This window comes from Chlorocebus sabaeus, chromosome 12 (assembly GCF_047675955.1).
Source record: "Chlorocebus sabaeus isolate Y175 chromosome 12, mChlSab1.0.hap1, whole genome shotgun sequence".
Classification (NCBI taxonomy): domain Eukaryota; kingdom Metazoa; phylum Chordata; class Mammalia; order Primates; family Cercopithecidae; genus Chlorocebus; species Chlorocebus sabaeus.
The window spans coordinates 108,208,151-108,222,152 of NC_132915.1; the positions used below are offsets into that span (position 1 = coordinate 108,208,151).

At 43.3% G+C, this 14,002-nt stretch overlaps 1 protein-coding gene across 8 annotated transcripts in view; it reads right to left on the minus strand.

Moving 5' to 3' along the window:
* Positions 1-14,002, minus strand: part of DDX31 (DEAD-box helicase 31) — a 136,454-nt gene that overhangs the window by 104,841 nt on the left and 17,611 nt on the right. For 7 of the 8 annotated variants that reach the window (XR_012094898.1, XM_037994059.2, XM_037994058.2 and 4 more), the window contains exons 7-14: positions 13,661-13,705; positions 12,275-12,316; positions 11,444-11,508; positions 9,647-9,766; positions 9,406-9,512; positions 8,020-8,255; positions 7,099-7,275; positions 2,549-2,608 (exon numbers count right to left, since the gene is read on the minus strand). Coding sequence is in view for 7 of the 8 variants with exons in the window: in XM_037994059.2 (XP_037849987.2) it covers positions 2,549-2,608; positions 7,099-7,275; positions 8,020-8,255; positions 9,406-9,512; positions 9,647-9,766; positions 11,444-11,508; positions 12,275-12,316; positions 13,661-13,705 (852 nt within the window). In the remaining variant the exon portion in view is untranslated. Of the gene's footprint in view, positions 1-1,688; positions 2,107-2,548; positions 2,609-7,098; positions 7,276-8,019; positions 8,256-9,405; positions 9,513-9,646; positions 9,767-11,443; positions 11,509-12,274; positions 12,317-13,660; positions 13,706-14,002 lie in introns of those variants that run through there. The other variant, XM_073022036.1, reaches the window with a different exon arrangement.

The following is a 14,002-nucleotide window of genomic DNA, read 5'->3' on the forward strand; positions in this document are numbered from 1 at the left end:
GTTTTCTTTACAGGTGGCACCCGGGACTGGCAGGGCGCAGAGGGCTGGGAGGTAGTGTGCTTTGCCAAGACAATGGCATTCTTTGTCTAGCTGATACCATGTGCCTGCAGGTATCATCAGATAGACAGAACAAGGAAAGTGATCGTATGCTTTTGACCTCACCAAGAATTATATTAACTATTTCAGAAAGACTAATCTTCTCTTCCATGCAGAGCTACTAAAAATACAAACAACGGAACTTCAGATACCTGGAGTTTTCTTTAAGGCTTACAGCTCACCCATGTCTATAATGCGTTTGCATACTAGGAGACTCAACAATTTCCGAGGGATAAATCCAGCATGTTATGGGTCAAAGATAAAATATTCTGTTCCTATCATAACCTGAACTCCACCCCAAAGGTTCCTACTGCTATTTTGACGGTCCAGAACATTCACTTCCCAGATAACACCAGAGGAATGAAAAACCCATTCCCAATGAGCAAGTCTATTAATGTTTGTCTTTAGAAAAACACACACACTGGTAGCCCTCAACATCGAGTTTCCTGGGCCCCATCTATCGGCCCCAATTCGATCTACAAAACCAAGCACCTACTGCGTGCCTGCTCTGTGCTAGACACTGGGATAGAAATGCAAACAAATCACAGTCCTTGTCTTCACGATGCTTACGACTGGCTGGGAAGGTACGCAGACCAGGCGGGATGAGCATTACGGTGAAGAAATGAAGGGTGCACTGGGACGGCCTCATGGGGAAGAACAGGGGGCTCCTGAGTTTCATTTCTCTGAAGACATAAAATTTAAGGGGAGACCTAAGGACGGTTTAGTCAAAATCATGGTAGTGTTCCAGGCAGAGGGACTAGCATGAACCAAGGCCCCAAAGCCAGAAAAAGCCAGATGATATATTCGAGGACTGAAAGAGGGGGCTGTTTTGCTGAAGGGTAGGGAACAAGGGGGAGTAGGGTGAAAAGAGACAAACAGGGGTCAGGTTCCACAAAGTATTGTTAGATATAATAAGGACTGTTGACAAATTTCTTTCCCCCGCCTTTTTTCTTTTGAGACAAGGTCTCACTCTGTTGCTCAGGCTGGAATGCAGTGGTGCAATCACAGCTCACTGTAGCCTCGACCTTCTAGGCTCAAGTGATCCTCCCGCTTCAGCCTCTTAAGTAGCTGGAACTACGGGCACGTGCCACCATGCCTGGCTAATTTTTAGTCCTTAATTTTTTTTGTAGAGACGGGGTCTTGCTATATTGTTGCTCAGGCTGGTCGTGAACTCCTGGGCTCAAGCGATCCTCCCACCTTGGCCTCCCAAAGTGGTGGGCTTGTAGGCGTGAATCACTGCACCTGGCCCAAAAAATTTATTTAAGTAGATTATTTAGAATTTATCTTCACTATAGGCCATGCATAAAGCTGGCTTTAGAACAAGCTTGAGCATCTGACTCGTGGATGGGTCTCATAAAGGGCCTCTGTGTCTGTGACTTGGTCAGACACAGATCTCCTCAGTAGGCAAGCATTCCATGGTGACAGCTCTCAGGCCTGAATGAGTGTCAGCAGAGCCACTGTTTGCCTCACACACATGAGAACCGACACTGTGATAAGCAGGTTACCAACAAGCCCCCTCTTGCAGGTGAGCACACATATATATACACACAAGAAACCATGCTGCACTCATATAGAAACTCAACACTTAGACAGAAAAGTCTCCATTGCCTTTAATAGTGAATATGGAATACAAGTTCCTTAAAAAGTACTTGCATCAAACGTGGCCTAGATGGGCATTCAAACAGCTTAGCATCTTTGTTTCTACCCAGCACTTGTTCACTGGATTGACTAAATTTATAGTACAATTTCATTACTGTATATATAGGAACTTCTCCAATAACCAGCTGGGGATTAAGTTACATCATCCAAGATGGAACAGAGACGGCATTTTAATCTTTGGAGATAGGAACAACTACGGTAAAGTGAATCCCCGGGCGGTGGGGACAGAACACTGAAGGTGTGAGTTTTTAATCTCGAAAGAGCACAAGAGGCATGAGTTTAAAAGGTCAGTGTTGTGCTGGAGGAGGCAGCTATCCAGGACTGCAGAGCCTGAGGCTGAGGGAGCTGGCCCTGAAATCACAGGGCAAATGACAGTCAGAGACAACAGCAAATAAAATTGGCCCAAATGCACCAATTTTCCTTTAAGAAAAGGTGAGCAGAGGCAAGCAGAGTCATTTTGTTGTGGAAAGACTTTCTCAGCTCTAATTACTCCCGATAGCTGTAATTTACAAGTTTTGGGTGGATAGAAATCTCCAAGATTCACACATTTTCAGACCAACAGCTGCCACTATTAGTGAGCAAATTGCCAAGTCTTCTGCACGGTGGTGGCTGGCTATCTGTGGCCCTGTCAGGTAACAAGAAAGAAGTGCAAAGAGGCCAGCCCCACCAAGGGGCCCCTAGTGTTCCTGGGCCCTGTAGGACTGACTACAGCACAAACTGTCAAGAGACAAAAAATTGCACAGCCATCACAGAAATGTATCAGCCGTCGCATGGAAGACAGGACGATACGTACCGTGCAAAGAAGGACGCCTCTTCTGGAATGTGAAAATTCCTGAAACACTGCTGTTCTTTCCTACAAAAACAAGGAAAAATAGAACTTTACAACTCAGAGACAAACTCCAGCAAGGTAGGCTTAAATCTCCCTAGCTCTCTCCATCTCCTACTGCTAGAGCTATTTTCAGGCACAGAGAGGCTTGCCAGGAAAGAGGAAGAAGTGGATTCTTTATATCTCCTAAGATGACCCTGTACTTACAGGACCAGACTTGAGGCTACGGTGAAGTAGCAGGGGTTTTGAGGTTGCACATTTCTGTGAGACAGTACCAGGGTAGGCACACTCTCCAGGAATGGCCAAAAACAAGAACAGGAAGGTGCAAGTTCCTGCGTGTGCAGGGTTCCAAACCTGTGTGCAATGTATTCTAAATATTCTCCTACAAGTGCTCTGAAGGAATAAAGAATAACCAACCTTCTCTACAGGCAGTTTTAAAAAAGGATTAGATATGGCCGGGCATGGTGGCTCAAGCCTGTAATCCCAGCACTTTGGGAGGCCGAGGCGGGCGGATCACGAGGTCAGGAGATCGAGACCATCCTAGCTAACATGGTGAAACCCCGTCTCTACTAAAAATACAAAAAAAAAAATTAGCCGGGTGTGGTGGCGGGCGCCTGTGGTCCCAGCTACTCGGGAGGCTGAGGCAGGAGAATGGCGTGAACCCAGGGGGTGGAGCTTGCAGTGAGCCGAGATTGCACCACTGCACTCCAGCCTGCGCCACAGAGCGAGGCTCCGTCTCAAAAAAAAAATTAGATATTTATAAAACTATGTATTTTAATTGGAGAGAAAATATATTTGCATTAAAGGAAGAAAATAAAATACCACTCAAGGCAAAGCACCACTACCTACCACTGGGGATACCTTGATGTTTCCCGAGTTCCCCTTTTATGCACCACACAACCAAATACGTAGCTTTCCAAAAACATGGCAACCTACTATTTATACTATTAACATGCTCTTAGATAGCAACGGAATATGAACATCTCTTCATGCCAATAAGTATCCAAAGACCAGGTCATCTGTTGTGGTGAAACAGTACTCAGCTAAATGGATGCGCCATTATTTATTTGACCAATGTTGTATGCAATGAAGGTTGTCTCCGATCTTTTTTTTTCTGAGATAGGGTCTCATTTTGTCACCCAGACTCACTGCACAATCTCAGTTCACTATAACCTCTACCTCCCGGGTTCAAGCAATCCTCCCGCTTTGGCCTCCTGAGTAGCTGGGACTACAGGCATGCACCACGATGCCTGGCTAATTTTTGTATTTTCTGTTAGAGACGAGGTTTTGCCATGCTGCCCAGGCTGGTCGTGAACTCGAGCTCAAGCAACTCACCAGCCTCAGCCTCCCAAAGTGCTAGAATTACAGGCGTGAGCCACCGTGCCCTGCTGATTTTTTAATATTGCAATCAATGCTGTGACAAACATTTCTGTAAATAAGTCACTGTGTAGATTCTTAATTACTCTCTTAGGTTAAATTCCTAGACACAGACTTGCTGGACCAAAAGGTGAGCATCCTAGAATGCTTTCAGTATGAGCCTGCACCGGCGCCTTCTGAATGCTCTTCAGTCATGATGCTCTATGCACTTGAGTTGGTCACATTCACCCATCAGCAGCAAATACAAATAAATAGAACCAAACTACTCAAAATCTGGAAAAAAGTGAAGTCTCTGCTGCTTTGGCACAGTCACTGTGTGCTGTGGCATGTCTTTCTGGGCTTTCATGTGCATAGATTTTGTCCATGGCTGGAAGCCCAGGGCACACCTCACTGAGTACACTGGATAAAGACAAACAAACAACAAACATTCATTGAGTGCTCACCATGTACCTGACACTGGCTTAAGCACCTCACACGTCTGAACTTCGCTAATCCTCACAATACCCCTATGTGTAGGTACTATCATCACCCCATTTTCCAGAAGAAAAAAACTGAGGCACAGACAGGTTAAGGAACTTGCCCAAAGGACACACACACGGTAAAGGGCCGGAATGATATCCGAACCCGGGAACTCTGTTCCTGAGTCAGTGCTCAGACCCTCAAAAGGACAGATCCATTTGTCCAGTCTGCTGCACGGTCTTTATAAATGATCATTTTTAATGGCTGCATCGTAGAATCAGAATCAGAAAAAATAAAAAAGTTCATAAAAGCTTATGAAACACCTTAAAGACTAGTTGTGATGTATTCAGATTTGGGGCAAGAAAAAAAAAACCTACCAAACTCTGGGACTTTCATCACAACTACTATGCAAATAGCAACTCCTATCCAGTGCTCAGAAACTTACTTAGAATCATGTCAGCCATCATCACAACTACCATGCAAATAGTAACTCCTATCCAATGCTCAGAAACTTACTTAGAATCACATCAACCATCATCACAACTACCATGCAAATAGTAACTCCTATCCAGTGCTCAGAAACTTACTTAGAATCATGTCAGCCATCATCACAACTACCATGCAAATAGTAACTCCTATCCAGTGCTCAGAAACTTACTTAGAATCACATCAACCATCATCACAACTACCATGCAAATAGTAACTCCTATCCAGTGCTCAGAAACTTACTTAGAATCACGTCAGCCGTCATCACAACTACCTTGCAAATAGTAACTCCTATCCAGTGCTCAGAAACTTATTTAGAATCATGTCAGCCATCTAAGGAGACTATGCTAAGGCCTTGTAGGATAGTGGCCAGGGTAATAAGTCAGAAAAACTTAAGTGGGACAGTTTCAGCTTAGTCTGGAACAAGAAACTTACCCCTAACACTTAGAAAATAAAACACAAGGATACTATGACCTCCTATCTTCCACTGTAAAGGCTAAATACTATACATTCTCCTTTTTAAACTACAAAAACACAATTTTAACTATAAAAAAAACCTTTTAAACTATATAAAAAGAACTATTTCTGAAAGACAGATAAAAACAATAGTAATAAAGGCGCTTAACATTTACTGAGCACTTCCTGTGTGCTAGGCCCTGTAACGGATAGCTCTGTCTGCATTAACTGAGTCAACCCTACACGAAATACAATTATCATCCCCATTTTAAAGACATGGAAACTAAGTCACAGAGAGGTTAAATATTTACCTGAGATTACACAGCCAGCAAATGACAGCCAGGACAGGACCACAAGCAGTGTGCCCCCAGAGAGCATAGCTATAAACAGCATGCTAGACTACTCCCCTGTTACAATGTGAGATGAACAGCCTCTGTATAATGAAGCTATAGACTCCTGTGTGTGATCTATTATAGTGAATTCCTAGACTATTCTGAGTCCATACCCAGCTTCCCCCAGTCGCTTGGATCGACGCTGCAGAACGCCTCTGGTAAAAACAGACTCACAGGATTAGTAAACAAAGCTTAAAACAAAAACAAAACCCCAAACCATTAATGGTATTAAAAAAATAAAATCAACAAGTTTGATTGAATCAGGGATCCGAAGGTAAAGACCAAGAGTTTACCTAATGCACAAGGGCTGGAATATTCAGGGATTTCTATATAATCTTGTGGCAAATACCCTGTGTCCTTGAGTGACCTTGAGCAAGTTCACTTTTCTGGGCCTCTATTTACTTCAGTATTAAAACAAAAGAGCAAAAGCAAAGAGAGGTTGGACTTGTTTAGGATCGTGTCAAACCTCTGGTGTCCCTTTTAGTTCTAAAAATGTTATGATCTTTTAAGCTGGCTCAAGTCAAATCTCATTCCGATTTCTAGTTTTCTTTCCCACTTTCTAATTTGCAAAGCTGCCTGGTACCTTCTCCTCTAGGGCAAAATGGCTCCTACTTCCGAGTCTTGCTCATCCTTTCTTTCCCAATTCCAGTGAGCATATCTCACTCCCGTACTCCACCCCGACTCCCTACCAAACGGCCTAGTTAAGAGTGGAGGAATGCGATTCACACAGCTAAGTCCCTAAAATAGAGGAAATGTCGTACTCTTCTTCGTGAACGGAAATCTTACTCCGTGCCGAGAAAGAACTGGGAACCCGCAGCCCCTTTGGTTCACAGTACCCTCTCCCAACCGAAAGTGTTCTGAGTGCAGCGCTGTGTCTTGTTGACAATGACAGCAGCCGTGCTCAGCAGTACCATATGGGATCCACAATTTAGCTCCATTAATGCTCTTAATTTGAAGACATCAAGCCCTAATTACACACTGGGTACTAAAAAGGCAAAACCCTTCCCTGGTGCCAGCTACTTAGTGGTACTCTGTTGCCTTAACAGCTGGTTGAGGTAGATTCAGGCCAAGTCGGGGCCTGTGAGCTCTCTCGGGTGGAAGAGACCAGCTCCCGGAGCAAAAGCAAATGGGAACAATAGACTCTCCTTGCCCACATCAATCCAGCAGTGTGATCCCCTCTAGTTCCAGTAGGTCCCCCATTTTCATCGAATTCTTGACTTGCCCAGTGGAGTGTGCAAGGGTCGTAGCCATTGCTGAGCCTAAAGAACAGGTTTGGCGGACTCAGGTTCGTCCCCATCTCCACGTGGGGCCACGGTGCTGTCGCTGCACAGGGAGATCAGTGCTCACCTCCTGCTCCATGTTGCCATGCAGCCGCAGGAATTTTAATCGCGTGGAGGCAGATGGCAACTGCCCTGATGCCGGCGCCCCTGAGCTGCTCAGCAGGGTCTGTAGGAAGAGGCTGTAGTGGAACTCCACCAGCTCACAACTTGAGAAAAAGACAACCATCTTCTGGTCTTTCTCAAACTACATGATACAAAGGGAGGAAAAACCCACAGATTTTAAGATTACGTGACGCCAAAATGAATATTTCTCTAAACTACACAGTCATGCTGACCCCCATTTGGAAATAAAGGTGACTATCTTTGAATTATTTTAAAAAACAAAAACAGTGATACTGCACTCTACAAAGAATGCAGGAGAGGAAAACGACACAGCTATCATTTCAAACGGGTTTCCCTTATCTGACAAAAATAAACACACTTCAGGGCACAGCTGTGTGGGAGCTCCCTTCCCCTTATTCATCCAGGGCTTGCCACAGCAACACTACCTGCTGAGACCCTACATATGCAGAAAATCTTCACCCTGAAGCCCTTCCACTTACTATCTTCTCACGTCTCGGAGTCATCACAGAAGTCTAGTAAATAAATACACATATGCCAGGACTCTTGGAGAAACATGAGCACAAGCCCCTATGTCTGCCTCACATCCAGCTGTTCCCGCCACCTGTGATGTGCCTACTATCAGTCCCAGGAAAGGTATCGAGGACAGATTTCAAGCTGAACATCGTGGCCACCACTGACCTCTGATTCTTTACCATAATCTTAAAACTTGACTGAAAGGATGTACATCAAAGTTTGCATCCGGAATGAAGACATAAGTTGGAAAACCTCTGATTTTTGGTGTCTTAACTCATTGCTACCAATGGCTTAACACAAGAAAGCAGGCCTTTCTTCCCCGGATCAAATTGGCACTAGCCCACAGCCCCACCTTGCATTTCTGAAGGATGAAGGCCGCTAGGCAGACAAGCCTCAGTTTGCTGGGAACCACAGTCACGTGCTGCTCGAGACTCTCTGGTATTGCAAAGTTGTCCAGCTCGTCGCCAGTTGGTGGAGGACAGACCTCCCGGACCGCTTTGTCCTTTGGGTTCAACTGGTCATGGCTCTTGTCCAGGACTGAAATACTGACTGGATCATGCAAACTGATATCAGCTAGCCGCGTTACACCTTGGATAAAAGTGAGAAGGGCAAAGCAGACAACAAACACACTGTGAAACTGGTCATAAAAGCATACCCCCTATACACACCCACCCATGAATATTAGGACTATGTATGTTACCCCATGGGTATCACCAAGTCCCAGCACTGATCTGCCCTAGTGCCAACCTGTGTGTTGCAGGGAGATCTACCAAAACTTCTTCCCACAGCCTAATAACCAATCTGTACCAACGTTCTATAAACACTCACCTATGGAACAGCGTCCAAAAGACAGCAACAGATACTGCGCCCACTCCCACCTCCCAAAAGGGTTCTTTGACCAAGTAAGTTATGGTAAACCTTGGATTTCAAAGGTTTCACAAAAGCTTCTTTGCTCTAAGCAGCCCTCTCAGGGCCTTTATTATGTTAATGTGCCCTGAGAATATCCAACGGAGGGATGTGGGGTATTTCTCAAACTTTCTTGACCACAGAATCCCTTTTTCATGAATCATCCCTCAAAATTTAAAACATGGGGAACTGTGAGGGGTCACATGCATGGCATCTGGTACATGCACATCACAAGGTGGCCTAGTAAACCAAGGAAACCAGACATGAGAATGTGAAAGCTGCACTGCTGGTCAATGACTCACTGTGTGGGGTGATTCTGGTAGAGTGATGCAACTTTTCCAAGCCTTCGTGTTCCCACTGATAAAAGAGAGCTAAGAATTTCTATTGTATATGGATGGAAGACAGAGAAGAGCTTCATTGATATATTTTTTAAGTTCAATAGCTCTATAGGAGGAAGAGTGATTACATAAAAAATGCACTCAGATAAGAGGCCATCATCTTCAGTGCAAGGGCCCTGCTCTCTGTGGGTTGCAAGTGCGAAAAAACCTCATGAAACCACCAAGCCAACGGCAGCCAGTCTTTTCTCGTCCTCATCCCTGCCCTTTCTCCCTTTCCCCATGTGCTGGGGAACATATCTGTCTTGGATGACTTGAAGAGCGAAGCTGGGAGTGCTGAACATACAGTTTGAAAAGGCAGTCTTCTAAGGACATCTCCCTCCCTGCCCCTCACCTCCCTGAGGTTGAGAATCACTGCAGCAAACAACCCAGATTAAATCTAGGTCCTTCCTCTTCATTAAGAACAAAGAAGGACCCATCACTTCTTTCCAACTCACCTTCTGTGAGTGTCGCTGACAGCAAGACGTTCTGTCGTTTCTGGCATTCAGCGTTTACAGCATTAAGTATCACTGTGATGTCCTTTTCAAAACCCAAATCCAAGATTCTGTGGTTGTAAAAAAAAAGAAATTTTCATCTATATGAAGAGCAAATGTGGTCTAACGGGCCACAGAAGTTGCAACAAGGAGAGCAGAAACAGCCCTTCTGTTCTACCTGTCATCATCCTGGGACGAGGCTCACCTGTCTGCTTCATCAAACACCAACCACCGCAGCCGACTAAAATGAATGTTCTTTGTGGATTTTATATGATCCACCAGGCGTCCAGGAGTTGAGATAAGGATATTTATTCCTTTGCGGAGTCTGTTTAAAATTATATATCATAAAAGAAAGTAAATCAAACAGGGCTACGCCAATAGAAAACACAGGAAAAAGGCAAAAGAGACAGACTCATTTCATGTACAGTACAAACGTGCCATAGCCTGAAATCATGACAAAACATAAAAACTGGGTAGAAAGCTGTGCTTGAGTCTTTCCCTGTACTGTGAGATGCAACTGTTATGATCTGAAATTACATTAAAATCATAAAACCTTAACTTTGAAAGGAATCATAACTACATAATCCAACGCTCTTTATCTGATTCACAAATCCTTTCTAGAACCTTCCAAAGAGATTGTAGTCTAGCCTGTTCTCGAAGGTTTCTGTGCTAGGGAATCTAGTATCTGAGCAAGTTATCCCATGCCAGTGTGCTTCAATTGCTAGGACACTTTTTTCTTATGCTAAGCCCTTTATGTAACTTCCATACAACGGGGCTTAGCTTTGTCCCATGGGTTATATACAATAAATCTAATTTCTCATTCCCCAAACAACCATTTTCCTATTAGTCCATAGTAATAAAAGCTTCCAATTTTTAGCACATTTTTTTTTTCTTTGTAGAGATGGGGTTCTCGCTATGTTGCCTAGGTTGGTCTCAAACTCCTGGTCTTAAGTCATCCTCCTGCCTTGGCCTCCCAAAGTGCTAGGATTACAGGCATGAGCCACTGCACCCAGCCTGGCTGGATATACTTTCCAGCTTCCCTTGCAGTTAAGTATAGTCATGCTTCTGTTTTAGCAATGGGATAAAAGGGTAAAGGGAACATGCCAATCACACAAGCACCTTCAGAGGGAGCAGGTATGATTATCTCTGTACCTGCTGGCAAGAAATTAGACTCAATGGTTGGAATGCCTGCAACTATCTAAGACTATGAGGCAACCTTAAAAATGGAATCCTTCCATAGTGGCACAAAAAGACAAGAGTTTGGTCCCTGACACTGGAGCACCAGGCCAGCCTTGGAATGGCTCTGTCAGATTTCTTAAATGTGAAAGTAAAATAAAACTTGTGTATTGTTTGTGCCACTGTTATTTCTTGTTATTCACAGCTGAGTCGAATCCTAACCAATGCTTTGAGGTTACAGGTTTCATATTTACTCCTCGGTTACAGGCTACATGCACCATTATTGAGTACTGGTTATTAAGCTGTAATACAATAAAAATGTTTTCAAAAGAATGCAGACAATTTGAGATTTACTTGTTGCAACAATTTTCAATTGACCCCCATTATAAATTCTAATAAAGAAAGGAATAAACATATTTGGTCGTAAAAAGCAAGTCCCAAAGCATTATATGAGTTAATGATCTTGTTTTTGTAAAACCAAACAACAAAACCCCAAACTCTCAATGTACACAAAAGCGAGTTGCACCCAGGTGGATGTATACTACACCAGGGATGCTGTAGGGCATTGGGTAGCTGGGAGTTAAGAAGGTGACAGCACTGTTACTAGCAACATCAGAAGGAAACGTGTTTGTAGGTTTAATATTTTAAAAAACAGCACCGTCTAGAGGTGACCGCTCCCCACTGACTCAATCTGTCCCTGTGCACTGGGACTAGGAAGCAGAGCCTGAGACAAAGCTCTCAGCAGGTTTAGAAGGACCCAGCCTTATGGAATAGGAAGGCAGGACAGATTCAAGAAGGAAATAACCACCAACAAACCTCTTCCTACCTGGCCTTTTCTGATTTTCTCTTCTCTCCTCCCATTAACACTCCAGGCACAATCCAGGTGAAAGGCTACAGAAAGACAGCAGACCACAGACAGTGCAAAGCCCCTTTACTTAAACATCAGACACTGATTCCAAATTCCCTTTCCTTAAGGCATGAGAGAGAACTGGCACTTCTCATTGTATAAGGTGTTATTGTGCAGACACAATTCCTAGGCATTGCTACACCCATGTACACTATCAGTAGTAACTTGAATTATAGGTATATAACTAGCTTCTACCACAGTGAGAGAGAAATGTGAGCTTCTTAAATCATTCAAGTAGCTTCCCTGTCTTTCCCCACAGAGCCTGAATTGAAAACACATTTCAGTAAGTCTACTGCCTTTTTTGGGGTTAAAACCCAAGCAACACCTTTCCCTACTCTCCACCCCTAATAAAAGAAAGAATGGATCAATTCATGATCTAATTTGGTGAACTGGCTGGCTTCGACTCTGAAACCTTCACTCTTCTTTCTAAACAAACCCTACTTGCAGCTAAGTTGCTTTCCACTGGGTCACCGTCAGGGTATACCTGTGCATTTCTCTATGTGGCTTGCTAGTGACTATGATGAACCAATTATAGGACTTTATCCACCAGGAGTCACTGATAATCCAGCTAAGCTAGAAATGGGTGGGTTTAGAGCAGTAAAAACCTATAAACTACCTAGAGAGAGCAGAGATATCCAGGCAAAAGGAAATAATTCTTATCTCTTTGAAAATAAAGAATAGATTGTGGTATACTAAATCCTTCCTCAAAGTCAGGAAGCAAGATAAAATGGAACTCATGGTTTGCCTTACCTTAAGCAGTTTCTGGACAGTGTCAAAGCTTTGTAGAGCCAGCTGTAAAAATTTCAAAAGTTATAGATGATCAACACGATCCCTTTTTTTTTTTTTTTTTTTTAAAGACAATGTAATGTGATTAGGATCCAAACTTGGACCTGAAGTTAAGATTTAAGAAGAAAAAAAATCCTATACACAGAATCTAATATACCTTGTTCTTAGACTGGTTCTGCAACCTGTCAGTTTGGGCAAAGAGTTACAGACACCACGTCTATTTGTTGGACATACACAAAAATAGTGTTTTGTGCTCCCTCTGCTGGCTCAAATTCCCATAGTGCCACACAGAGAAGTTCAAGTCTGTGCTGCACAAAAATGTAAGGGAATGAACCAAAGTAACCAGAATTTGACTCTCCTTAGAAAGAGAAAGAATATGTATGCGAGGTAAGACAGAATAGTGATGCAACAGGGTAGCCTCTGGGAACTTCACTCTAAAGGTGCTATGACTGTATTCTACAACTGTCCCAGGGTATGTGAAGCCCGGGAGATGACGGTCACTCCTCAAGTTTACATCAATAAAACAAAAGCAGACCAACAGCTCCACTGGAGAACAAAGCAAGTGAAAATTAAAGTAGGTTACAACCATTAACAACCTTCAAAAATGCCTCATACAGAATCCCGTTCTTAAAGGATGTATATACAGTTTCCACATATTTAGTATTCATGAAGCATCCTAGAGAAGTAGCAAGTTTGCTGCTGTAAACATTTTAATAGTTTCTGTGCCTGCTCCTTCATTGGACTGAGCTGAGATAGGGGACTGCAGGCTGTATAAAAGGCTGACTTCAAATCATCTCTGTGATCAATTCTCTGTAAGGAAGTGATCAGCATTTGATATAGAAACCAGATACCCTAATCCGAAATTGCCACTGTGGGCAAATAAAATAGATTAGCTAGAATAGAGTTCCACCAAGAAAGAAAAAAAATATTGAAAAGTTTAACTTTTAGGAACAAGTAACATTTTTGGTAGCAGTAGCTTCTTAAAAAAATTAAAGGTTCATTTTCAGAACCAAATGCTTTTGGCTTTGAATTAAGTTGCTTAAAAAAAAAAGCCTACAAAAACGCAAGTTTTTTTTTTTAAGCAACTTAATTCAAAACACGATTAAACAGACATTTAATAGTGTCATTAGTTTCTAGACAACAGGAAAATACTTTTCCATACTTATGATTCTCAGAGACTACTTGAAGTTTTCTCCTTGACAAGAACCAGAAGGATGGCTTCCAGGCAAATGGAACTGGTGTGCAGTGGCTTGTGCAGTAGGGAGAAAAATGGTAAAACCACTTATAAATTCAAAGGGACATTAGTGAAAGCATGTGCTTAAAACTTGCCCCAAAAGGGAGCCTGCTTACCTCTCTCGTTGGTACGAGCACCAGGGCATAGGGGCCATCACTGCGCTGTTGACACACAGAAAAGAAATGCCATGAGCAGGATAAATAAAGGCAGACTCCAAATGGACAGGACAAGGGGTGGCCGGTTGTAGAACATCAGAAGCACTCTCGATGAAGAAAGGGACAAAATAAGGTTGCCACTGATGTGGTTTGGCTATGCACCTACCCACATTTCAACTTGCATTGTATCTCCCAGAATTCCCACGTTTTAGGACGGAGGGCAGGGGGGCAGGGTGGGAGGTGGTAATTGAATCATGGGGGTCGGTTATTCTCGTGATATAATGAGTAAGGCTCAAGAGATCT